The 26999-nt window shown below is 43.6% G+C and overlaps 1 protein-coding gene across 1 annotated transcript; it reads left to right on the top strand.

Annotated features, from left to right (window-relative positions):
• Positions 1-2604: 2604 nt before the first annotated feature.
• LOC129109211 (IgGFc-binding protein-like) lies at positions 2605-26296 on the top strand. The gene is given in 41 exon segments (XM_054621232.1): positions 2605-2940; positions 3026-3278; positions 4001-4197; positions 4573-4708; positions 5070-5140; positions 5657-5795; positions 7206-7346; positions 7907-8437; positions 8872-9011; positions 9013-9072; positions 9566-10109; positions 10240-10439; positions 10598-10736; positions 10809-11143; positions 11432-11582; positions 11849-12358; positions 12434-12630; positions 12806-13379; positions 16787-16881; positions 16998-17816; positions 17888-18248; positions 18359-18448; positions 18561-19159; positions 19260-19818; positions 20068-20333; positions 20460-20777; positions 20955-21135; positions 21284-21520; positions 21652-21760; positions 21762-21839; positions 22009-22024; positions 22190-22331; positions 22499-22651; positions 22753-23380; positions 23575-23587; positions 23739-24306; positions 24352-24429; positions 24536-24567; positions 24888-25268; positions 25391-25677; positions 26278-26296. Coding segments are annotated over 41 exon segments (10683 nt in total).
• The last annotated feature ends 703 nt before the right edge of the window (positions 26297-26999 follow it).

The following is a 26999-nucleotide window of genomic DNA, read 5'->3' as shown; positions in this document are numbered from 1 at the left end:
GTTGGTATGTTGTTGCGCCTACGCCAAGATCCTTGTTATGGTGGAAACTGCCAGAGTGAGTGTGCACGTTAATACAGGTGTAACCAGTCAGGGACTAGGAGCTGTATTCTTCATTGGCTGTTGAGCTCGTTGAAATCCGACACCACCAGTCTTATCTCTTACAAAAGCAAACTCACTGTGCACATGGGTCAACTTCCTCACTGCTCTCAGTAAATAGATGTATTCACTTTAGTGCAAGTGTGGTGTTTACTGTTGTACAATCAACTGCTGTCAGAGTAGTCCATCTTTGTTTGTTAATCATGTTATTGTTCACTTTATATGCACATATCCTGCTGTTGTGATGTGGGAGCATATTGGAATGTTTTTTATTGAATAAAAAAGTAACTCAATTTTGTATTCTCCTCTGCAGGCCTGTCCGTGGCCAGTCTGGGAAGGAACTTTTTGATTATGTTTTCCCAACATAATACCCAACAGCAAATGTTAGCCATCAAGCTACTATTGCAGCCACTGGTGTTTGGACCTCAGTCACTGTGAAAGTTCTGGAAAGCAGCTTTGTGCAACGCATCTACCTCTCTGCTGACCACTCAAAGAGTATTCACCGGCCATCGTCTGTGGGAATGACCAGTGATTGCTCCTCCTTCCTCCTCAGTGTAACATCTGTAAGGCCTGTTTCAGCCCTTGCCTCATTCTGTACCCACACTGGTTGTGACCACAGCCTACTTTGTGATGTGTCCTCCTGGGGGACCCACTACTATCCCATTACTCCTAACTTCCCAAACCAGACTGCTGTCAGCCAGATGGTTATCACCAGCTCAGACCGGGGGACTTCAGTGGATATCTTCCTCTCAAGGGAAGTGCTTTTTGAGGGCAAGGTGTACCCCAAGGGTAGTGTCCTTCAGTTGTGTGTGTGTGTGTGTGTGTGTGTGTGTGTGTGTGTGTGTGTGTGTGTGTGTGTGTGTGTGTGTGTGTGTGTGTGTGTGTGTGTGTGTGTGTGTGTGTGTGTGTGTGTGTGTGTGTGTGGGGGGCTGCAGAGTGTTTACCTCCAGAGTAACTCCAGCATCTCTGGCTCAGAGTTAGTCTCCAAAGAAGCTGTAGGTGTAGTGGTTGGTTTTACCTGCTCCAGACACACACTTGGGGATTGCTTGTATGGATTTGCTGAACTGAAACCAGCCAAACCCTGGAGTTTTGATTACATTATCCCTCCCTTGGTAATCACAGGAATGAGTTTGTTTACTGTTGGCAATGGCTGCTATCAACTCTGACCTGGAAGTCACCGCCAGCACCGGGCAAGAGAACGTGTCTCTCGTTGGTGGCATTATGAAGGTCATTCCAGTTGTGACCTCGGATAAAATCCACATTACTAGTGAAAGTCCCCTTCAACTTGTTTACTTCAGACATGACAATGCACAATGTCCTTCAACTTTAACAGTACTGCCATCTGTATAGGATATCTGCCAGACTGCACCTTTGTTTGATGAGTGAGCAGCAAGATAACAGTTTGCACACAGGAGATTCAAAGTCTGGTGTTAAATTCTCCCAGAAGCCCAACTTTGCTCAGCTGCATGAATATGATGAGTCCAGTTCTCTTCACACAGATGTGGGATACTATCTGAGTACCATGAACAGGCAACTATATCCAGCAGTGTGTGAGAAAATTAAGTATTGATTTATTTATTTTTAACACTTTGCATTACATTTTGAGCATTTGATTTGACACCAATTTGATGTTTATCGGTGTAACATTAACATGCTACATGTTCTTCTCTATTTCAGCTGCAGCTTCTTGTGAACAGCTGCACTGTGGTCACAAACGGAAGTGCTCCACCAAAGATAGAACATCACTCTGCTCTTTGAAAACTAAGATATGCTCTGCATGGGCTGACTCTTATTACAGCACATCAAATGTGACATCAAAAAAAAAATCATGTTTTGGTGAGTGTACTGAACAAACTGAAATGAAACAACTGTTTTTGCAGCTGTTAATTAACATTGTATGGACTTGTATCTTCAGGTTGAAGTTGGCCCAGAGCTTTATGGACTGTGTTGGTGGTGACTCGTGTACAGTGTACAGTCAAAGCCAAACCAAAGCATTTCCTGGCATTAAAGGCAACAGCCTCCAAATTGGGTGCAGACTGCTGCAGAGAAGCAGTGGACCTTTTGTAGGTTGCCACTCATATGTTGGCCCTGAACCATTTGTTCATAGTTGTGTGAACAGCTTGTGTATCAGCAATGCTGCCTCTTCTATGTGCAAGATTTTGACGGCCTATACCAACATCTGCCAGAGTCCAAATATGGAGAACCATCTCCAATTGCCGTGAGTTTTAAGCTTTTTTTTAAGTTATAACATGGTTGGCTAAAAAAATATGCTTAAGAGTATTTTGTTATTTCACAGCTAAGGAATGAACAGCCACTATCAGATCTGTGGTTCAGCCTGCCCTTCTACCTGTGGTAAGCCAGATCGTAATTGCAGCCCTGTGTGGAATCATGCCAATGCAACAAGGGGTATCTGCTGAGTGGTGGGGAGTGCGTGCCACATAGCAAGTGTGGTTGACCAAGGCTCCTACTATCACCCAAAGGAAAACTTCTGGATGGACAAACGCTGCCATGAGGGTCATGTGTGCTCAGTCTCATTGCCAGGATGGAAACTTGTGCAATGTTAGGGATGGAGTCCTGGGCTGTTACATGGAAGGGCCTGGGATGTGCATAGCCAAAGGAGATCCTCATTATAGCACTTTTGACGGGCGTAACTTTAATGTGTATGGCAACTGTTCTTACCTACTCACTTCTCACTGTCCAACCTGGGGGGGACCTGGAGGACTTGTTAGTGTTGAGGTCCAGAACCAGATGGTGGATGCTACAGATGTTTCCTTTCGTCATGTTAAAGTGATGGTCCCCGGTTATTCCATTGAGATGTCAAATGATCGGAGTAGCAGAGTTATGGTAGGTTCATTTATTTTCCACAGTACATCTAGAGAAAGTAATGTTTTCTCCACTTGCAATGTTAACATTACTCTACTTGTTTCAGGTAAATGGTTTGCTACTGCGTCTTCCATCTGTATTGAGCAAAGGCAAAATAAAGCTCTACGTGACTGGAATGTCAAAGTGTGTGGAGACAGACTTTGGCGTTGTTGTAACATACAGCTCTGATGTCTTGACTGTTGAAGTGTCAAGGGTCTACTCTGGTAATCTCTGTGGCCTGTGTGGCAACATGAATGGCGATCCAGAAGATGATCTGATGCTTGACGACGAAGCTGATAATCTCGGGCCATTCGATACTGGCAAACCAACAGTGAACACGAATGCGTGGATGTGCCTATGAACACACAAGGGTGCGCTTCACAAGATATGGCTCTTTATGAAGGAAAATATTTCTGTCCAAGGTTACTGGATACAGAGGGAGCCTTCCAAAGCTGCAACAAAACAGTTGATCCAAAAGATTTCTACAATAACTGCGTCCATGACCTCTGTTATAGTAACCAGACCCTGTGTCAGATTCTGTCTAGCTATGTTGCTGTGTGTCAAGAAATGGGAGCTATAGTGGATGAATGGAGGGCTTCCAGTGAGTAAATATGGTGAAATTGCATTTATTTTTAATGTGTACAGGAATATTTTTCAATTTATTTTTCTCCTTTTGTAGATATCTCCTGTCCACCTAATAGTGAATACCGCCTATGCTCCAGTCACATGACTGAAGCATAGGCGGTACCAAGGACTTGGGTTTTCCACACAGCGAAATGCAAAGAGGGCTGTTTCTGCAAACCTGGGTTTTTCCACAGTGGTGGGGGATGTGTACCAAACATTGAGTGTGGCTGCATTCACAATGATGTTTACCATGAAATCCATGAGAACTTCTACCCAGATGTGCACTGTCAGCTGCGCTGTCTCTGTATGGGCCACAACAGAGTGCAATGTACCGACCACACATGTCCAGTTGGAACAATATGTGCCATCCAAGATGGCCAGAGGGCATGTCATGCATCACAACCTGTTAAATGTTCAGTCATGGGTGGCAGACACTTCGGGAGCTACGATGGACTTAGCTTTGACTTTAATATGGGAAGCTGCCGTTATGTTCTATCCTGGACTTGTGACGAGGAAGAGTCAAACATCTCTGTTGTTATACAGCAAGGACAGCTGCACCTCGGGGTCCATGGAGTGAACATGTCTTTGGATAACAAGCATTTGGCAAAAGTAAAGGTAAGCAGTTGCACAAACTGTAAAGTTTGCCTTGATTGTAACTTTTACATTAAAATTTCCAGATTGATGGTGTTTTGAGGGGTCTTCCTGTCCAGCTGGATCACATAGCAATACTGCATTCTGGCTTGCTGACTCGTGGTGTTTTGGAAACGGGAGTTGTTTGTCACTTATGGAGGGCCTGATCTGATACAAATTGTGATTCCTGCCACCCATAGAAAAATGTGTGGCTTGTGTGGAAACATACGTGCTGGTGCTACAGATGACAAACCGAGCCCAAATGTCAGCCTTGCAAGTGATGTTTCCACCTTTGCATCTTCCTGGTCACTTTCACCAGCTGGAACGAACTGTTCTGAAGATTGTGATCTCTGTTCAGAGTGCAACTCTACCATGGCAGCTGAATTTGCATCTGATAACCTCTGGTGCATGCCGCTTGCTCCTGCTGGATCATTTAGTGGATGTCACGCCACTGTAGATCCTGAGCCCTTCTTTCAGAACTGTGTGAATGACTTGTGTATGTCTAATGGGAATGAAGATTTGTTTTTCAGTAGTTTGAGAGGGTACACTTTTGTATGCCAGGAGGCAGGTACCAAGGCCAAACTGTGGAGGGGTGAGAAGTGCTGTGAGTATTAATCTTGACTTTATTTTGCGTACTTTTTTTTTCTTTTTTTTTAAATATTTAGTCTTTTGTGGCTTGCCAGTGTAAATCATACAGGTCTGCACACACGCTTCTCTTGTACTTTTAGAACTCTGACAAGCTGTATACAGCAAAGTTGAATGATTGATGTACATTAAGGAGAGCTGGACTATGAACCCATTTGTTCCCCCCCACAGCACTCTCATGCCCTGAAAACTCACTATAATATATGTGTCAGTGCGTGCCCTGAGTCCTGTGGTATGCTATCCGATACCCCCTGCCCGTGGGCCTGTTATGAAGGATGTCAATGTGAGTCTGGATACATGCAGAGTGGAAATGGCTGCATCAAAGCTGAGAAATGTTGTTGCCTCTACCTTGGGCACTACTATAAAGTGAGTAGCTACACATCATTTAGTTTATACCAACTACCATATAGACTTTCACTTCATCTCGGCAATTCATTTTATTTTTATTTATTTTTTCCTAATCAAACCATATATTAAAACTGTGACCTGAACATTGGAGCTTTGTTCTACTTCTGATTAACCCATTGGTTCATTGGGGTGTGTTTAAACAAATTAACATGAGGCCCTAAATCAGGGGTCATTATAAACATGCCACACTTGAGCTATCAATTTGACATGCCCTAGTTTTTCTGATGCACTCTTAATGTTTTGCCCAAACGTACATACGCCTCACCAGTGCATGTGACATGACTAATCAACAAATCCTAGGCCTTTGTGTTTCCTTGGGTTGTTTGTTTGCTATGTGTTTTACAGAACGGTTGAGTAACACACATCAACAGTGACTCACTGTTCTCTGTAGATCGAGGAGGTATTGGGGGATGGGGGGTGCCCTGAGCGGTGTAACTGCTCTGCCGCTGCCACCATGTGCTGCGAGGCAGCATCTTGCCGGGAGGGAGAAAACTGCACCCTTAACAATACTCGGGGCTGTGCAAGTAAAGGTAAGCTCAGCTGGTTCTTCTGGGTTGGGTGACATTTCCTTTAAAGGCTAACTGTCACTGAGCTGCACAATGCACCATTCAATGGTCTTGCGTCATCAGTTTTTACTTCACTTTTTCTGCCCGGGTTGTTTTGAAACTTCTTACATGGCACACAGGTGTTTTCTCAGTGTCCTGTAATTTTACCAGAATGAGGTTAAACTGCTGCCCCTTTGAATAGTTAGTCATGTCCTTCTCTCTGCCTGGAGGCATGAGCATGATTGCAATGCTTGTCAATCATACATACGAATGCACCTCTTATTTTACTTGTTGTCCACAGAAGCCTATGACATGATGATTAAATGTGATGGGTCACAACTAGTTTGTGTATTTACAGTTGTTGCCATTTAAATAACGCAGTTTTTCTTTTTTACTTTTATGTAGACAGAATATTTGTACTCGAGCTCGGCCCATTTGCTTATGAACTTTATTCATCAATATGCTTTTATTTACAGCAGTTTCATTAGTTCTGTCGTCCACCTAAATTGCAATTAATCTCATAATTCCCCCCCTAATTTTTTCAGATAATTATAAAATCTGTGAAAATGGTGAGGCTTGTGGTGTCCAGAGCCAACTTCGGCAAGCCCAGTGTTGGGTACTGGGAGGTGCCCACTTCTACACATCTGATGGAAAGGTGTTTGAATTCCTAGGAAACTGTACCTACAGTCATGTCACCATTTTAGCCTCCCTGTCAATTTGTGATTTAACCGTTTAATTATACAAATTATACCAAATTCCTTGAAAAATGCTTTCTATACATCGCTCCACAGATAAATGGCGTGAAAAGGCTACTACCTGTGACTCTACAGTTTGGACTTTTTAAGATTTATCAGATGGGCATGTTTGCTGTCGTGGATACTAGTCTTGGCATCCAAGTTACGTATGACTGCTCCAATATTGCCACTATCCTCCTCTCTAATACAACTGAAGTCAATGGCATGTGTGGAAATAATAATGGCATCACAGAAGATGACCTCAGGACTCCGCAGGGTGAGGCCGTTGATGCTACCACCTTCGGCTGGAGCTGGAGAGTTCCTGATCAGGAAGCACAGCAGATTATGGAGATGCATGCCCACAATGCTCTGTCAAGCAGCTACTGGAAAGAGATGTAGCCAATCAATGGATCTGGATGCACCAGTATATTTGGTCAACACAAAATCCATTCTACCTGTGCCAGGAAGTCGTTAACTACACTAAAATTGCCAGAGCTGTGAGCATATTTAAAATGTCTGTTACAAACCAAAACATAATTAACTGGTTATAGGGGTCTGTTTCCTTATGCTTGCAGTTTTTCCTCTATTGTTGATCATTGTCCTTCTCTTTTATCAGCCATTTCCTGTCCACTGAATAGTCACTTTAATTCCTGTGGCTCAGCCTGCCCTGCCACCTGTGAGGACCCCTGCACCCTAGCTTGTGTGGAGACCTGCCAGTGTGACCCAGGGTTCGTCCAGGATGGTGGCACCTGCATTCCCTTGTCCCAGTGTGGCTGCACTCACAACGGCTACCATTACCACAGCAACCAGACTTTCTAGGCTGGTGATGGATGCAATGTTCAGTGTGTTTGTGATCCCTACACCCACCAGACGCAGTGCCATTCGGATTCTTGTGGCCCCGATGAATACTGCGGTCTTCAATATGGAGTCAGAAGCTGTGTGCCCCATCCACAGCAGACATGCATGTACACTAGCCATCACATGGTCACCTTTGACCAGCATGACTATGACTTGAATGACACCTGTCCAGTACCAGTTACTGGGCATTATGTGGACATCTAGAGTCAGCACTTCATGTCCTGGTCAATGTGAGTGATGTGCTTGTGGAGCTAAACAGCAAAAACCCTGAGAGCATAAAGGTGAGTGCTATTGTTGTCTTGTTGATTAGCATTATTTTTTGTATTGTAATGTCACACAAAGTAGTTGTTTTCACTCTGTTTGGTCATAAATCATATTTAAAACAATTTAAAGACTTAACAAAGATTGCTTTTAAGATTTTTTTCCCTGATCTGATTTCCAAATGCAATTTTGGCCCCCTCTACAGGTTGATGGTTTCAAGAGGAACATGCCCTATCACTTCAGCCCTAAGTGCTCTGGCTTTCTCTTTGGTGCTGCACACTTACATCGACCCAGATAAGGGCTTTGAATTGAGTCTCAGCATAGAGGGCATAGTTAGAATTAGTCTCTCCAGTAAATATGCTAATGCTACTTGTGGCCTGTGTGGTAACTTCAACTTTAATCCCGAGGATGACCTCACTGCAAATAGCCCAAAGGAGCGTCTCAGTCCTGAGCAATTTGGAAAAGCTTGGAGAAGTGGGCAGAATCCTTGGTGTGTGGAGGGCTGTCTAGGAGGAAGTTGTCCAAAATGTTCATCTGAGCGGCTGGCCCGCTTCTCTGACCCGGAGGCTTGCGGGAAGATTTTGGAAGTTAATGGACCATTCAGACACTGTCATTGCAAAGTGAACCCCTCCAGCTTTTACAAGCGTTGCGTCAGTGACCTGTGTCTACATGGAGGTCTCCAGCCTGCACTGTGTCACTCCCTGGCAGAGTATACTGCCGTCTGCCTTTCCCTCGAGGCTACAGTTTATGCCTGGAGAAGTCCTGGATTCTGTGGTAAGTGTTAATATGCTCCCATCTCTGTTGTGCCAGTGAATTAATATCCTCTGCAATTGTAACTGTGCTGTTTGGTGTTCAGCATCATTGAACACCAAATGAAATATGGAGTTTGCAGATGCCTGTGCAAGCACACAACACTCCATCATGTTTAGATTGTTATTGATCACGCAACATGAGGAAAAGAGATTGAAGATTGTGTGCATATTGTCAGATGTATGCCTGTAAGTGCTGAATGTTAAGTTTGTTTCCTTGTTTATTCATTGAAATAGTTAGTATAACGTGTAAGACAGTGTGCTGTGACTCTGAGTAGTTTTGAGGCCACAACCTTCCAGGTGCTATTATACCACTAGATGGTACTAATGCATTACTGGTCAACCCTTACATTTTCATGTCTTCCTGTCCTTAGTGACTGTCTCTCTGTATCTCTACAGAATCGTCCTGTCCGTCCAGTACCAGCTACAACATGAGTTCTGCCTCAGTTCACCTCTGCCTCGGCTGGCAGAATAACACAGTAGAGATGCCTCCAAATATTGGGGAGAACTGCCTCTGTGAAGCAGGTTTAGTTCACAGTGGCAAACCGCTGTGTCTATGCAGAAAACTGCGGCTGCTTTTACCATGAAGAATACCTCAAGGCAGGAGAGGAGGTGTCTACCTGTGAGAAAAGCTGTTTATGTCATGCTGGGGGACACATGACTTGCCGTAATGTCTCCTGTGGAGTAGAGGAGTGTAAGCTTATTAGGGGTGTTCAAGGTTGCCACCCCAAACCCAAAGTGACACACTGCTCTGTTGATGGATCCCAATACACAACGTTTGATGGACAGGCATTTGAATTTCATGGTTCATGTAACTACACCTTGGTGCAGACGTGCCACAATACACTGGATGCAGAGCCTATTTTGATAGCTGCACAGGGCAACCACAGTGAGGGCAGGCAGATCTACATGCAAGTCAATAAAATGTATTTTAAGACGTCAACAGCTTTTCCTGGAAAAATCGAGGTAATGATTTCACAGCCTTCAAAATGATTTAGTGTTAATCTTCTAGCATGCACTGTAAAGGATTTTTTTCACAGCATACATAAACTGATGTATATTGTGTTTTTTAAACATGAATTATTTCATCCAGGTAAATGGAGTTTACGAGAACCTGCCGTTCTCTCAGGGAAACGTCACTGTGCATCAGAAAATTGTATGGCTAACCATCAAGACCCCAAAGTCAGTTGAGCTCATGTCAGACCTGCAAAACCACATTATGGTCACCATCCCTGACATCTACCACCAGACAACGTGTGGTCTTTGTGGGAACTACAATGGTAATCCCTCAGATGACCTGCAGCTACCCAGTGGCACCAGGATCTCTGATCCCAACATCGTTGGGTCATCATGGAAGTTGTTTGATAATGAAACATCCTGCAGTGACACATGTGACAGTATCTGTCAACTCTACCACTCCCCTATGTCCGAATACACTTCTGAGCAGTACTGTGACTTTCTTACCCATCCTCGGGGCCCATTCTCCCCCTGTCATCATTTAGTGTTCCCACAGAAATACTACACGCTCTGCATGGAAAGCCTTTTTGTTGCAGAGGGCCAACGCTGGGCCCTGTGTGATGCAGCATGTAAAAAGGCAGGAGGGATGGTTGACCTCTGGACAAACGCCACAGGCTGTGGTTAGTCTTGACACATTGTTTAGTGACTTTAGTAAAATTATTAGTTATTCAAATTGCAAGTGATTAAATGGTGTAAGATATCATACTAATTAAGATATATATATATATTTTTTTTTTGTTATTATTACAGCTTATCAGTGTCCTGAATTCAGCCACTACAGCTGGTGTGCCAATGCTTGCTCCTCACTGTGTCCTGGCATTAGCCAAGCAGTGCAGTGCCCCAGATACTGTGAGGAAGGCTGCCATTGTAATACTGGACACCTTTATGATGGCCTTGCCTGTGTACCAGCAAAGCAATGCGGCTGCGTTCAGGACGGGAGGAGGTTTGAGGTCAGAAGTAAACACTGATTTGTCCTACACATTTATTTATGCTCCATGTCTGTTTGCATTGTTTGTATTAAGAAGCTTCAAATTAATGTTACCTCTTCTTCAATAAGCACATTCCAATATTTTTTTATTAGATTCTTTGATGTTATTTCTGTTTTTAGGCCTCTGAGAGCAAACTGCTACAAAACTGTACTGTTAACTGCACCTGTGGGCTTTCTGTTGTCTGCGAGCAATACTCATGTCCTGCACAGCACAGTTGTAGAGTTTCAGATGGAATCATCATGGGTTGCCACAAGGATGGTGAGTATTTTAATTGAAGACACATATTTTTAGATACTGATTTTATTTATTTTCTCTTTTTTCTTTTTTTAGCAGATCAAAGCAAAGATCCATGTGAGCGAAAGTGTGATGAAATTGAGAAATGTCATCTGAGCAGTGGCGTGCCCGTCTGTGTGAGGCGTCAGGGTCTGTGCTGGACCTGGGGAGGCCACCACTACCACACCTTTGATGGCCTCAACTATGACTTTGAGGGAACATGTACTTATCTGCTTGCAGCCAGCAAAGGGGCAGAATGGGGTCTGACACCATTTAGTGTGTCCAAAAAGAACAGCTGTAATGACAGCCGAGCCGCATCCTTCACACAGGTGGTCACTGCAAAAGCTTATGGGTTCATCATCCAGCTTGGTTGTGAAAAGGGAAGCATACATGTAAGTCAATGTTATTGAATGACAGATCTGCTCAGGTTATACTTTACTAATGAGTCTCTTTATTTTCAGGTTAATGGTCAAGTGACTTATATTCCTGTCAATCTGTTGCGGGGTAAGATCAGGTCTCACAAGGACGGCAAAGCTCGACTGACAACTGACTTTGGTATGCATGTAGTCCTCGGTGCGAACTCCACTGTTCTTGTTTCTCTACATTCACACTACAAGGGCAATTTTAACAGCAATCAAGATGAATATCCTGTAACTACACCTGTCTCCCCTCCCATTAAGACAAGTGCAGAGCTTGCTCAGGCTTACCGGCTCTTTGACAGGCACCATAACTGTTGTACTGGCTTTAAGCAGAAACTGGATGACGTGACCTTGCCCAAAGATTATGTCTCTGATGACAGGAGACAGTGCAAAGTGCTCATGGATCAAAAAGGTCTGTTGGCCCATAGTCAAATCAATCCTGGTTCCTTCTATGAAAGTTGTGTAGTCGACTACATGCATAATGGAGGGTCAAAAGTTGCTTGTGACCAAGCCATTTATTCATATTCCATTGTTTGTGAAGAAGCCAGTGATTGCTACCACGATGGAGTGTGACAGTTGGTAAGTAGATGTGTTGAGGAATGAAAAATAATGCCGTTATAATTTTCTTGTCACTATTGTAATAGAATCTTTAAATGACACAACAATAAATCTTTTCAGGTGTGCATTGTCCACCGAACAGTCACTACAAGACCTGTGGCTCAGCCTGTCCTACAACCTGTGAATTTAATGCCACGGTCTGTAACAAAATGTGTGTGGAGGTATACAACGCCACAGCTTCAGGCCTCTGTGGGAACTTCAATGGGGACAAATATGATGACATGGAACTGAGAAATGGCCACCTTGCTGAAAGTTTTGCCCAACTCCTGCACAGCTGGGCAGTAGTAGCTCCTGGACAGAATTGCGCTGAGGCCTGTGGGAGAGAATGCAATGAATGCAGGCCGGCCCCACACGACCGCAGGGTCTGTGATATGCTGTCGATCAATAGCACAGAGTTTCAACGCTGCTGGAACAGTGGTGTGGAGCGCGATATTTACACACAATTGTGCATCAGGGCAGTTTGTGCTGGGGCAGGGCATATGGCCGCATGTCTCACACTGGAAGCATTATCTGCAGACTGCCAGGCTAAAGGGATACCAGTAGGATCGTGGAGAGAGAATGCCCTTTGCGGTAAGTGAATAATTGTGATGGCTGTTTAAATGAGCATGTGATCCACTTTAAATGATTTGTGTTTCGTACCATTAGCCCTCCAGTGTCCTGACCGCAGCAGCCCAAGGGAGTGTGTTGACTCTAGCTCCAACTCATGTCCTGCTCTGCTCCAGCCTGTTTCTCCCTCAACTGGCTGTTCAGAAGGCTGCGAGTGCAACAATGGAAAAGTGTTTGATGGGGGCGAGTGTGTACCTTACAGTCAGTGTGGGTGTGTTCATGATATGTATACCAAGGTAAATACACAAGCTAAATACCTTTATTCACAAGGAAATCTTATATATATATATATATATATATATATATATATATATTATATATATATATATATATATATATATATATATAATTAAAGGTCACATTGAGTATTTCAGCAACTACAGAATTAGTTTTGTATCCTTCTCCTCTTAGATGGATGAGCAATTGTACACTGAGGACTGCACCAAGAGATGCTGGTGCCATCCTCTGGGTGGGGTGATATGTGACGAGGCAGGCTGCAGTCTGGGGCAACAGTGTGCTCTGAGGAATGGTTCCTGGGGCTGTTACGACAGACCTGAAGTTTGTGAACTCAGGGGCAGCCTCCAAGTATCCACACTCAGTAGGCAGCATCTGAGCTTGGAACCTCGGTTATCTTATGGTCTGATGTCCCTCTGTGACGAGGCAAGTGTGCACTGGTTCAGCATGATCTCTTACCATGGACCTTGTGATGGCAACTCTTCCAGGCTTGTCACTGTGTTTCAAATCCTCCTGCATGGATCATTATTTACCATACAAAATGGCACAGTGAAGGTATTACTCCACCAAGGATTTTCAATGCCAGAAACTGAAACGTATATTTTGAAATGCAAAATAAAAAAAACTACCTGTTTCACCCCACAGTTGAATGGACGCTTTGAGTCCCTCCCTCACATCGTGCCGTCAGGGGTGTCCCTGTCATCTGGTGTGAACCAGGACACATCAGAGTTCATTACATTACATTACAGTCATTTAGCAGACGCTTTTATCCAAAGCGACTTACAATAAGTGTATTCAAGAGAACTACTAGTCACCAGAAGTCATAAGTGCATCTCCTTTCTTAAACAAGCATCTAAAAGCATAAACCAGAGATCATGGTGATCCTGAGGAGAGATGCTGGGATGGAGTCGGAGCTGGACATAGAGATTGGTGTAACCACAGTGACAGTCAAGGTCCCTCTCTGGTACTCGGGCAAATTGTGTGGTCTCTGTGGAAACCTTAATGACCTCTACTCACACAGTCAAGTCATGGGTTCTCCCTGACTTTCCTGGCTGGTAAATGGTGTCCTCCACAACAGTATTGGGCATTAATTTACTAATGTACATATTGTAATTAAATAATGAATATCTTCTCTTTTCACAGTGGCTTGACTGGATGATGATGACCCATTTGTATGTCCTGTGTAATGTGTATTGTTGAATGTTTAAATACAAAAACAATGTAAACAACTTTGTGAATATTTCTGTCATTTAAACTCTAAAGGTTAATATGCCCCTCATACATTTTACGTAATACTGGCAGAACTCTTATCAGTTAGGTCCATGCACCTTTTTTAAATAAAGTCATCTCTGGCCAATGTTGATTAGGTTCCAGAAAAAAAAAAAGCATTGAGGGCACACCTTTTTTAATCTAAATCCGCAATGTGTACAAAAACTAAACCAGGCTTACTGTTGCCCTGCCCAAAGGTTCTGACAAAATGAGCACTAATTCAATATTTGAGTGTTTTTTTTAATCTAATGCAAGTTTACAAGGGCAAAGTCATATTTACTTTCTTTCTATCATAACTGATTGGAGCACCCTCCACTATGTGCTCTTATTCTGGGTGACATACAAAACCAACAGAAACCGCTCATTAAAACAAACTACTACCACTCTGCAGAAATGTTAGTTTAATTAAGATTTGATCGATCAGGTCCATAGGATTATCCCCGTCTTTCCAGCCTGACAAGGGCATGTTTTGGTTTATAAACATAATCTGGTTTAAAGGACATGATGTTAACATTGGCAACACTTGTGATTTTTGCACTGAGTAGGGCTTGTATGCTTGCAATGCGATGCACAATAGGTTGTGTGGTTAAGTTTTTCTTTTTCTTTTTTTCTCAAACTGATAGATGGCACAAATTACAAAACACATAGCGGCTGAAGAATCAAGGGTACAGAAAGGAAACGAACATGTCTCATTTTTACAAAATGTCAGTATTTAACATTTAGATTTAGCACTTGTTAGAATGCAATTGCTTCACAGCTGGGTTTTTTTCTTCTACCATTTAAAAAAAAAATCTAAGGATATTAATGTCCTTTCTAAAAGAACCCAGCATTTGGAAATGCATGCAACTTGTGATGTGAGACATTATTGATACAAATATTCTACATATTTTATGTATTCTTCAAAACCAAGCCTTGTTATCAAATTAGACCTGTGATTTTGGTCTTATCACATTCTTGCCGTGCCCACTCTAAAATGGATATTATTTGGTTACACCAGAATATACAATACAGATGAATATGAGAAAAAGATCAAATTGACCTGTTCACTCTGACTGGTGTTAGACCTAAAATATCATTGGATTTCCTGCTGAAAAAAGGTAAAAATGTTGAATATACTTATGATTGTAATTATACGTGTGTGTGTCTTTCTTTTTTTTTTCTTAGCTCAATCCTTTTTATGTACTCTGACAGACAAAAACACAACCAATCAAAAATCTTGAATCTCAACGCCAACGGCTTTGGAAAAACAATACCCTTCCTCTAAAACAAATTAAGGCAGACCTGGCATATATATATATATATATATAATATATATATATATATATAAAATGCATTTTTTGCATTTTGACAATTTTCCAGTTAAGAAAAGAGCATACAATAAGAATTTTAAAGGAGGTTGAGCATTTCCCTTTAAGTACAGTATTTATTGTTACCCATACCTAAAAATCATTTAGGAGGACGTGCAGGGATTCTCACTAGATTCCAGAGAAACAGGATGTTCATGACTCCTGTCCTTCAGTTGTTACTGAAGCAAAAGATGATTCATCCCATACATGTAGTTGGTATTGGACCTCACACCTATGTCGTTGTTGTGTTTTTGTCTGTCAGAGTACATAAAAGGATCGAACTATGAAAAAAATCATCATTAATGCCTCTCAACAGGTAAGTACTGCTCGTTTTGAGTTTATATATTTGGCTGTTTGGTGCAATTAATGCTAAATTAACTAACTAAATAAATGTCAAAAATGTCTGTCTTTCAGCCATGGGCACCCGGTTGCTGCTTTGTGTTTTGGGGGCTTTACTCAGCTGTAAGCATTTTTATTTTTGCTTTTGGCAGGACCCACTTGAATGTTACTCATTTTAATTTCAATGTGATAAAACGTTGCTTATCTTCTTTCCAATTTGTCACAGCTGATTTTAAGATGTGTTAAACTGAACAAACACAGTAGTAGTGATGTCAATTTAAAACTCATGAAAATCTTTTCTTCTTTATCTATCAAAAGCTTGCCCAACATTAACAACTCTTAAATCCGACTGAACGTGGCTTAGCTCAATTAATCAATCACAGCAGCATTTCTTAAACCTTGGCGCAGAATTCCCCCGCAGGACATTGTAGCCAAGTGATTGCTCAATTTGAAGCAATTTATCCAGGTTGTCAACCCCATCAGTTGAAAGCATTGTTGTGCCGCCATACTAGGTGCTTTTGTGTATGAAGCAGAATGTTAAACAGGTGAAGAATTCGAGAGTGCAGCACATAAAGGATAGCCATCTAAATTGAAATTTGCTTTTGTTGGGAATAGCATTTACCTTCAGCTGCTATTGAGTTGGAACTATTATACTGAATGGGTGAAACAGGAGTGTAATCTAAATCCCTCAGGCCCTGGCAGAGCCCAGAAAATTTTCTTTTCACAGCAAAGGCACAGATATTGATAATATTTCCATTATGCAATTATATTGTCCGTGCAAGTGACTTATTGAGTGCTGTTGAGAAGCAGTCAAGTGACTATTCCTCAGTCTAAATCTCTCACAATGGTTATCAAGGGGAAAGCAATCCATCCTTTATAGAATAGCATTCATCCTCGCTTTTTAACTTTGAAATGAAGGTATTTTTAGTCACATTCTGTTTGATGTCATATTGTTACTTTGTAATGTGTATGCGATCCAAGAAGACTCAAGCCAAGTTTTGTATTTCCAGTCTGTGAATCCTTTGATTGCCTTGGCACAAATTGTCTCATTCATTTCTTAATTTTTTGACATGTTTTCTTCACACACAAGATTTGTGAAGAGCAATTTCTGCATAACTTCATAATTTTAGGTAACTTGAAAAGAAGTCCTCTTGTGACATGTGTTTTTTCTGCCTGTTTCCTTGCTCTTCCTCCCATCTTTCAGGTCCATCTAACGCTGGATGGGCAGGGAGGGAGTTCGCCCTGTCATTCATGCAGAATTATGCTCAAAAGTACGACAGTCCTCGCTATCAACTGACAGTCCTAAAGTGACAGTGCTAGTTACATTACATTCAACTGTACATCACCAGGAAGTGTATTCAACAGTTCAGGCCAATGCTAAAGTGACAGTGCTAGTTCCTCCCTTAAACTTCAAGCAAGAGAAAATTCTAAATGCTGGAGAGAGGGTCACTATCAGTCTCCCTGCTGGTGTTGAGATGTACGGCAGCCAGAGGTTTCCGAACACGGTGCGCATTGAGGCCTCAGCAGATGTGACTGTAACCTCTTTCAACTACAAGCTGTACACAGCAGACACCTCTGTGGTGTATCCGGTTTCAGAATGGGGTACAGAATATTTCATCTTCACACCTGCCGGGACCCCCTATGGCTCCTATAAAGAGTTCTCTGTGACAAATGGAAGAGAGAGAAACAAAGTGGAGGTTTTCCCAAGTGGCTCCATCAAGTTCCAGGGTCGCGTCTATGGGAGTGGCAGCCAAATGGTGATAGATCTCCAACCGTATGAGAGTGTCCAGCTCCAGAGCGTGTATGAACTCTCTGGCAGCAGAGTTGCCTCCCAACACCCCGTTGCTGTTGTCACGGGTCACACGTGCACCTGGCGCTTTGCCAAATGTAACCATGTATATGAGCAGCTGCTGCCCATTAGCAGGTGGGGGTCCAGCTTCATCGTGTCTCCCCTGACCTTCCAGAAGACATTTGACAGCATCTTCCTCCAGGCCTCCCAGTCCACACGGGCCACAGTCCAACACAGCAACCGCAAAGATGTTTTGACTTTGACTCGAGGGCAAGTACTGGAGATCCGCCTCCAGAATCCTGAAACACTGTCCATTCAGGCTGATCATGGCATCCAGGTTCTCATGCTCTTTAATGGTGTCACACGGAACTGGCTCCAATTCTACGACCCTTTCTTGATGACCATCCTGCCCACAGAACGCTTCTGCTCCTCTTACGCACTGGAGGCTCTGGATGAATAGATGAATAGATTATGACTGTAATAGCTTAACATGTTTTTTTATTTTGTTATCTACAGATTGACAACACTCTTTGGAGTTTGCCTGTAACCTTGAACAACGACAAACTGACTATGTTTCAGAGCGGTCGCTCAGTGTTCATTAAGACTTGTTCTGGCCTAACTGTCAGTTATGACTGGGAACACTACCTTGTGGTCACTTTATCTGGGAGTTACGCTGGTAAGACTTGTGGTCTCTGTGGCAACTTCAACGACAACCCCAATGATGATTTCACCACACCCTCCGGCACTCAGGCAGGGGGAGCTGTGGCCTTTGGGAGCAGCTGGAAAGTGCCAGGGCCAGTGAAAGATGCTCTTTGCAGAGACGAGTGTGTGGGTGGGTATGAGCGCTGTGAACACAGCCTGATGAAGATATGGGAGGGTGACTTGTTTTGTGGGCTCATCACACTTATAATAAATGGGCCATTCACAAAATGTCATGCCGTCATTGACCCTCAAGCATACCTGGAGAACTGTAAATATGATGTATACATTTCCTCTGCAGGGCACTGGAGGCTTATACTGATGCCTGCCAGCTTGCAGGGATCCCGATCCAGGACTGGAGGAAGATGGCACGATGTTGTAAGTAATGATATCTAAATGAATCCTTAAATTATTACATTATAAATTATAAATAAATCATAAATGATTACCTAGTATTCATCACCCTTCATACTCTGCCTTCTCCCTAAAGCTGCAAAATGTCCAGCCAATAGCCACTATGATCTCTGTGGCAATGCCTGTCCTGCCACCTGTTCTGACCCTAATGCTCCCTCCAAATGCAAACGCCCGTGTGTGGAGACCTGCACCTGTAACGCAGGCTTTGTTTTGAGCAGAGGTCAGTGTGTGCCTGCTGCTAAGTGTGGTTGTACCTACGAAGGACGAAGCATTCCTGCTGGGGAGTCATTCTGGGCTGACCAGGGCTGTCGGCGAAGGTGTACGTGTGTTGCTGGAGGCAGAAACGTGGTGTGCCAGGATAAAGGCTGCGGGGCAGGGCAGCAGTGCCAGGTGGTCGAGGGTATTAGAAAGTGCCAGGCAGTCTCCCACAGCACCTGTCAGGCCACAGGTGACCCCCATTACGTGACCTTTGACAAGAGGAAGTTTGACTTTCAGGGCACATGCGTGTACCAACTGGTTGCACTCTGCTCAAAGGACCCAGAATTGGTCCCCTTTGAAGTGCTGGTGCAGAATGATTACCGGGGCAGCAAGGTGGTCTCCTACACCAAGTTAGTGGAGATCAAGGTGCATTCCCTCAGCATTGTCATTACAAAGACACACAAGGGCATGATTATGGTAAGAACTATACTATAATGTAATATAATTACATTCTTTCTTGCGAGTCACTTTAAAATTCAGTCTCTGTATGTAAATACAATTGTGTTTTCTTTTCCAGGTAAATAATGAGCTGGTCAACCTGCCCATCAAACTGGATGGAGGACAGGTATCTGTGTTTAAGAGTGGCTGGTCCGCTGTGGTCGTCACAGACTTTGGCCTCAAAGTATCCTTCAACTGGAAAAGCGCTGTGTACGTCACACTGCCAAGCAACTACATGGGAGCCGTTTGTGGCCTCTGTGGCAACTACAACGGCAAACCCCAGGACGACCTGATTCCAAATAATGGTGACAAACCAGCAGATTTCGGTGCGAGCTGGCGAGTGGCAGAGATCCCAGGGTGTGTCGAAGGCTGCAAAGGGGTGTGCCCTGATTGTGACATAACCCAGAAGGTTCAATATGAAAAAGGAGATTTCTGCGGCATGTTGAAAGACACCAAAGGGCCGTTCCGTGACTGCCATGCCGAGGTGGACCTAGCTGGCTACTTTGAAGACTGTGTTTATGACGTATGCTTGTATAAGGGCAGAAAGGATGTTCTGTGTCAGGCCATTACATCATACACATCTGCCTGCCAAGCTGTGGGGGCCAAGGTGCACAGCTGGAGGACCAGTCAGTTTTGTGGTGAGACATGCATTCATTTAAATAAAAGCATTTACAAAAGAGGCCTAGTGAGCATAATTTACTCTAGCAGTGTAGAAAGTATGACGATAATATTAGAAAATTACTCAATAAACGTCTTTAGTTTCTTTACTGCTCCTGTTTCTACGTATACTTCAATGTGTGTTTCTTCTTTTTCTGAATTGTATGTTGCTTTGTAATCAGTGCCTTTGTAATCTGAACTTTATTGTCCGTCACATCCCCTGTGTACAGCGGTGAAATGTTCAGTCCACAGCCACTATGAAATTTGTGCAACCGGCTGTCCTGCCTCTTGCCAGAGTCTGACCCCTCCTCAAGGTTGCCAAGCTCAGTGTGAAGAGGGTTGTTCCTGCGATGAGGGGTTCATCCTCAGTGGAGATCACTGCGTTCCCTTCTCACAGTGCGGCTGCAATTACAATGACCGCTACTACCGCATTGGCCAAGTGTTTTATCCCAATGGTCAGTGTCAGGAGGAGTGCAAGTGCGCACAAGATGGCGAGGTAATGGATACTGAAAGGACAACTTAAAAAATTATGATTTGATACTAATCAGTGTGAAATCAGAGTGGAAATTAATTTGTTGGATGTTTTAATTAATTTATCTTGTTTCTTAACCGTCCTTCTCAGGTTGAGTGCAAGAAGTTCACATGTGGCCCTAATGAGAAGTGTAAAGTGGACAACGGCGTCCAAAAATGTCATCCTATTGGTAAGGGTGTGTGCCATGCCTCTGGTGACCCCCATTACCGCTCTTTTGATGGGCGAACATTTGATTTCCAGGGCACCTGCACCTACACACTATCAAAGAGCGGTGAACTGGAAGGCACCCTTTTCCGTTCAGGTGGAGAAAGTACGCTGGAACCGGATGATGAACAACAAAGTGGTGACCGTCACCAAGCTGGTTGCTGTGGAGGTCTACGGCTTCACTCTCATCATGAGGAACAACATGTTTGGAGTCTTGGTGAGCAAAAACACTTGGTCTTGATTTGAACCAAGCTTTATATTTGGAATACAGTGAAACGCATTGCAGTAGCAGAGGGTTGAGAGATGTGAAACTAGCTTAGAATAAATATTTCATCATCAGGTATTCTTTTCTTTAAATAAGACTTGTGCTTTATCTTTTAGGTAAATGGAGTGTTTAACAACCTTCCTGTGAATCTTAAAGATGGAGCAGTGCTCGTCCATCAAGAAGGCCAGCATTATGTAATTGCAACAGATTCCGGGCTGCTTGTCACTTATGACCTGGTGTATCATGTGACCGTCACAGTACCTGGTAATTACCGTGGTAAGGTCGTAGGGCTGTGTGGTTGGGCATTTGAAAGATGACTTCCAAATGCCCAACCGTCAGCTCTCCAACAATGTGAATGTGTTTGGGAAGTCATGGAAGGTCACCATCCCTAATGTGGTGTGTGAGAATGGCTGTGAAGGGAGTAACTGTCCTATATGTGACCCAGCTCGCAAGGCTGTGTTTTCAAAATCCACTTACTGTGGCATTGCTACAGCACCCAACGGTCCTTTTGCAGCCTGCCATAGTAAACTGAACCCACAGCCGTACTTTGCTGACTGTGTGTTTGATGTTTGTGCCTCTGACGGCGATGGGAAGGTGCTGTGTAACAGCATAGCAGCCTATGCCCTCAACTGTCACATGGAAGGAGTGGACGTCAAAAACTGGAGGACGGCTTCATTCTGTTGTAAGTGACAAAGAGGAATTCACTTTTTTGGGGTTTTCCTCCAAAGCAAAATTAATACTGTGTTTATTAAATATAAGCACACATCTCTAAATCATGATTTCCATTGATTTTGATAATCAATTTTCTTTCAGCCATGAAATGTCCGGCCAACAGTCACTATGAGGTGTGTGCGGACGCCTGCTCTGCATCCTGTGCAGGCCTCACAGAGATCGTACAGTGCTCCGACAGCTGTATAGAGGGAATGTGATGCTGGCTTCCTATTCAATGGACATGCGTGTGTTCAAGAGACTGAGTGTGGCTGCTATGACAATGGGAGAAGGTACAATTCAACGCTGCTTCCTGTTTAAAAAAAAAAAAAAAAAAAGAAAGCCATTCCATATACATTAATGTACAAATTATAGTTTTATAGTGTCAAAGTTGCTTAAGCATATACCCATAGCACGATTCATGCTGACATGGCAATTAAGTTGCCTTTGCTTTTTCTATAGTGTTGGACATGAGCCAGTCTGATCATAGATATGTGCACTGAGGATTTCTCCTGAGACTTCATTAGCAGATTGTCTAAATTTGAAGGGGGGTTGATAAGAATTAAAATACTCCACTATAACCTCCTCATTTTTCTTCTGTCTATTATTTCCCCCTGTGGAATAACGTGCCTTATGTCCCCAGCCTGGTGAGGTGGTGTATGAGGAAGACTGCAACACAAAGTGTACCTGCAATCCAGACACAGGCCTCATATGTGAGAAACATTCCTGCCCCAAAAGTACCAAATGCATGGTCAAGAAAGAAATCAGGGCATGCAACAATACAGGCAAGACACAAATACTATATTATATACTATGTATATTTGTATTAACCAGTCCTAACTTTTTAACTGAGTAAATAAATGTACAGTAGATTTTGAGTAGATTTTGAGGCCTCGTAGCCTCCACAGAAAGCCCAAGACCAATAATGTGTTCGAGAAATGTCATGGAAAAGTGGACCCCCAGGCCTTTATGAACAGCTGTGTGTATGATATGTGTCTGAATAAGGGAGACAAAAAGATGCTGTGCCAGGCATTGGCCTCTTACAGTCAGCAGTGTCATGAGGAAGGAATAGTAATCAAGAACTGGAGGAAAAAGTTTGGCTGCCGTGAGTATTTACGAGAATCTCATTTGCTCATTCTATTCAAAGACTTCAATTAAAGGTTTTAGTATTTTGAATTTTGTTTAACTTCTATAATTTATATCCAGCAATGAGCTGTCAGCGTCACAGCCACTATGAAGACTGTGCCAGCCCATGCCAGCCATCCTGCCCATTCCCTGAGCAAAAGGAGACCTGTAACAGTGCCTGTGTGGAGGCCTGTGTGTGTGATAAGGGTTACGTCCTCAGCGCTGGCGTCTGTGTGCCTGCTAAAACGTGTGGTTGCTCCTATCAGGGCCGTTACTACAAGCCCGGTCAGGACTTTTGGGCTGACGAGGCTTGCGGTCGCCTATGTGAGTGCGATGTGACCCTTGGCATGGTGACATGCCGTGAGGCTTCCTGCTCTGCCAAGGAGACGTGCAGCGTAGTGAATGGAGAGCGGGCCTGCCAACCGATCAGTCACGCCACATGCACAGCCTCAGGCGACCCACACTACCGGAGTTTTGATGGCCGCCGGTATAACTTCCAGGGCACATGTGTATATCAGCTGGTGGGACTGTGCTCGCAGCAGCCAGGGCTAGAGCCATTCAAGGTGACCGTGCAGAATGACCACCGGGGAAGCAAGGCCGTGTCCTACACAAGGACTGTCATGTTTTCCATATATGACCTCTCCCTCACCATCAGCAGAGAATACCCCAGCAAGGTCCTGGTAAGTATGGATGTGGGGGTATGGATAATGTGAATCATATGAGCGATTTAATAAAAGATTAAATAAGTAATCTTGTTTTCATGTGGATTTTTAGAGAGAAAAGAAATGGGACACACCATGTAGTTACAGTATTAAAAATAAACAGGACAGATATTCTGAGTCTCATTCAAATGAGTGGATGATAAAACCTTCTGTCATTGTAGTTATTCTGATATCTCTCCAGCTCTTCTGCATATGTATTTAATTGCATATTAAAATTTTGATCCAGGCAGACTTAATTAAACTAAAATTCAGCTGCACATTAGAATGGATTAGCAAGGACTGCAGAATTATTAAATCTATAATCTCCTAAAAATATTTCTCCCTCCCTCGCTTTCTGCTCCTCAGCTCAATGGGCAGCTCGCTTCGCTACCACTGGATTACAATAATGAGCTGGTGGTGTTTCTCAGCGGCTGGACGGCCGTGGTGGAGACAGTCGCTGGTATCACCGTGACCTTTGACTGGCGTAGCACAGTGAGTGTTACTCTGCCCAGCAACTACCAGGACGCAGTCTGCGGACTGTGCGGCAACTACAATGGAAAAACTCAGGATGATCTGACCATGCGGAACGGCCAGACCGCCGCAAATGGAGCCAAGCTGGGGGAGAGCTGGCAGGTGGCCCTCGTACCAGGCTGCTCATCAGTCTGCCAGGGGGCATGGTGCCAGGCCTGTTCAGGCTCCCAGAGGAAAGAGTACCAAGACCAGAAGTACTGTGGTATTATCGCTGACAAGGCAGGGCCTTTCAGAGATTGTCACAGTCGTGTAGACCCTGCTCCTTACCTGGAGGACTGTGTGTTTGATGCCTGTCATTATCATGGTCACCATGGAGCAGTCTGTGATGCTGTGGGATTCTATGTCTCTGCCTGTCAGAGCCAAGGAATCACCATCGGCTCCTGGAGAACAGATACCTTCTGTCGTGAGTTTGAAATTGTGTTTTTATGTTTTTGTTTGACTCTGGCAGGCTATAGCATAGGCCTGGACACTGTTACACAGAGTGCAGGAGTGAAGATCCAGCCATGGAGGAGCAGCTCTTTCTGCCGTAGGTTACACACAACAGTAATTTAGCTCAAGAATAGTCCATATTTTTGATGATTTATATTTCAGGTGCACATACGAAGTCTCACAAATGTCTTCTTCTCTTGTAGCTGCTTCCTGCCCTGCACACAGTCACTATGAGGTGTGTGCCGACACCTGTGGTGGGACCTGTGCCAGCTTTATTTCCCTACTTTCTTGTTCTGAAAGCTGTTTTGAAGGGTGCCAATGTGATGACGGCTTTGTATTTGATGGCATTCAATGTGTTCTCTTGGACAACTGTGGATGTGTGCACAATGGCAAATACCTTACGGTAAAAGTTTGTGCCGCAACTGACAGTTAACCATTACAACAAAAAACTGATACTTTCTATTCCTGTCAAAGCATTGACACATGAATAGAAATGTAAAACAATGTATTCTCCCACCTTGAAAAGAAAGCCTTGTACATAATATATGTTTCCAGGTGGGCCAAGCAGTTGTGGACAAAGCCTGTAAGTCTAAGTGTGTGTGCCAGGCCTCTGGGCTGGTGAAGTGTGAGAAGCTGTCATGTGCCAGTGGGGAGGTTTGTGGCATAAGAGATGGCATCCGAGGTTGCCACGCCAAACGGGGCAACTGCGGCGTCAGTTCAGTCGGCCACCTCACCTCCTTTGACGGCATGTCTGGAGCCATAGGAGCTCAGGGGGCGTTTGAAGTGGCGTCTCTGTGTGACGAGACCGCCGAGCTGTGGTTCCGTGTGGTTGCGGACGTCAGGGTCTGCAGTAAAGGTGCATCACCAGCTGTTGCCACTGTGTATGTGTTCTTCAAGGAAGCCACCGTCACTGTGAACAGCCAACACGTGCCTTGGGTGAGTAGACTCTGAAGGGATAATAGTAACATGTTTAACCATAAGAGTAATCATTTTGATGCAGAAACTTTTACTTCAATTAGTTTTTCCCGCTTTTTCCCCCCATTCTTCATGTCATCCAGGTAAATGGCAGGAAAACATCCCTTCCCAGCAAAGTGACGAGTGAGATATCTGTCCAAATCTCAGAGAAGACTGTGATCATCGAGAGAGCATCTGCTGTGCGGGTCACCTACTCCGCTTCACAGGAGGTCACCGTCATTATTGGCAGTAGCCTGTCCGGTAAAATGTGCGGCGCCTGTGGCAGCTACAATAACAACTCCAAAGATGATATGAAGACTACAGATGGGAAAATCACCACTGATGTGTCTGTGGTTGTTGGATCCTGGAGTGCTGGGGACTTTTCTAGATGGTGAGTATTTGAAAGTATATCCTCCGTTTAAATGTAATGGGTAAATATACATTGCTGCATTTACTGCCATGATAATGATCTTCTTCACTACATGCTCTCATCACAATGTTCCCCAACTCCTGATGTTAACTTTAATTGTTGTAATAACATAAACTGCTTCGCCTCCATGTCTCCGCTTTTAACCTTCAATTCTAGTTAGAGTGGAAGTTTTAATCTTGAACTCTTTCTTGCCCTTTATTATGCAAACAGCTAACTTAATTTGACCACTGAAATAATCAAGTACAGATCAGCGAGAGATGGCACGGTGCTATGACCGTTCAACCGCTTATTCTCTTAACAGTAAGAACTAAACAAGGACTCCACAGAGCCCTTTTAAAGGAATGAGAGTGTGGTTTTTAATTGCATTTGGTCCAATTTAATTAAGAAATTCCAGAGAAACCCCTATGGTAATTACTGATTAAAAAGCAGGTGAGGCTGACAGGCATGGCCATCAAAAGCTACCATGCTTGCAATCCAATCACTGCTTGTCATCCAAGGACACTTAAGACTCATCTGGGTGCAATATTAATTTGAGCCCTCATCTTTTGTTCTGTGTTCTAGCCTTAAGTCAGTCCCTTAGTGAATTGAGTTTGGTGAGGCCCCCCTGCCTCACTTTATTCTACAAGTTGACTTTTTGCAACAATTTCTAAGCACCAGACACTAAACAACACAAGAAAATGCCACTTAGAATCAGAGCTGCTCCTGAGTTTTTGCATCTGCTTTTTAGAAATACAATTTTCAGAAGTGTTGCTTATAATCTCTGTCGTGCCCGAGTGAACATGTCTTTACTTTGCTCCAGTGCCCTTTGACTGCAATTTTTCTTTTTCATTTCAGTGGCCTGTAGAGATGTTGGTTCTGCGTTGATAGAAAGCATCTGGTATAAACTGAGGTTGTTGCCTCTCAGAACCATGAACTGATGTTCCCTCCTGATTGAAACAGCTGTACAATGTGGCTCACATCCCTGCTATACACCCCCTTTAAACGGGATGAGGAATGTGAAGACGTTCAGCTAAACTTTTCTTGTCTACAGCCAGTCTTACTCATCATACTTCAATACTTCCTCTTAATTCATGATATGGTTTTGGTTGTTTACTGACCATCTGGTCCTCTATTGTTCACTTTGGAGTGGTGGGGAAAACTCTAGCTCATTCTTGACCAACACCTCCATCTAGTGGAGGAGGAAATGGAAACAGCTCTGAAATGTATTTACAAAATGTGTTCTCCTTACCGTTCCAACCAATAAATACTTTTTTTCATTACACTGCATGAGTTGTTTGTGATTC

This window comes from Anoplopoma fimbria, chromosome 20 (genome assembly GCF_027596085.1).
Source record: "Anoplopoma fimbria isolate UVic2021 breed Golden Eagle Sablefish chromosome 20, Afim_UVic_2022, whole genome shotgun sequence".
NCBI lineage: Eukaryota > Metazoa > Chordata > Actinopteri > Perciformes > Anoplopomatidae > Anoplopoma > Anoplopoma fimbria.
This window is presented reverse-complemented; position numbering and strand designations above follow the sequence as displayed.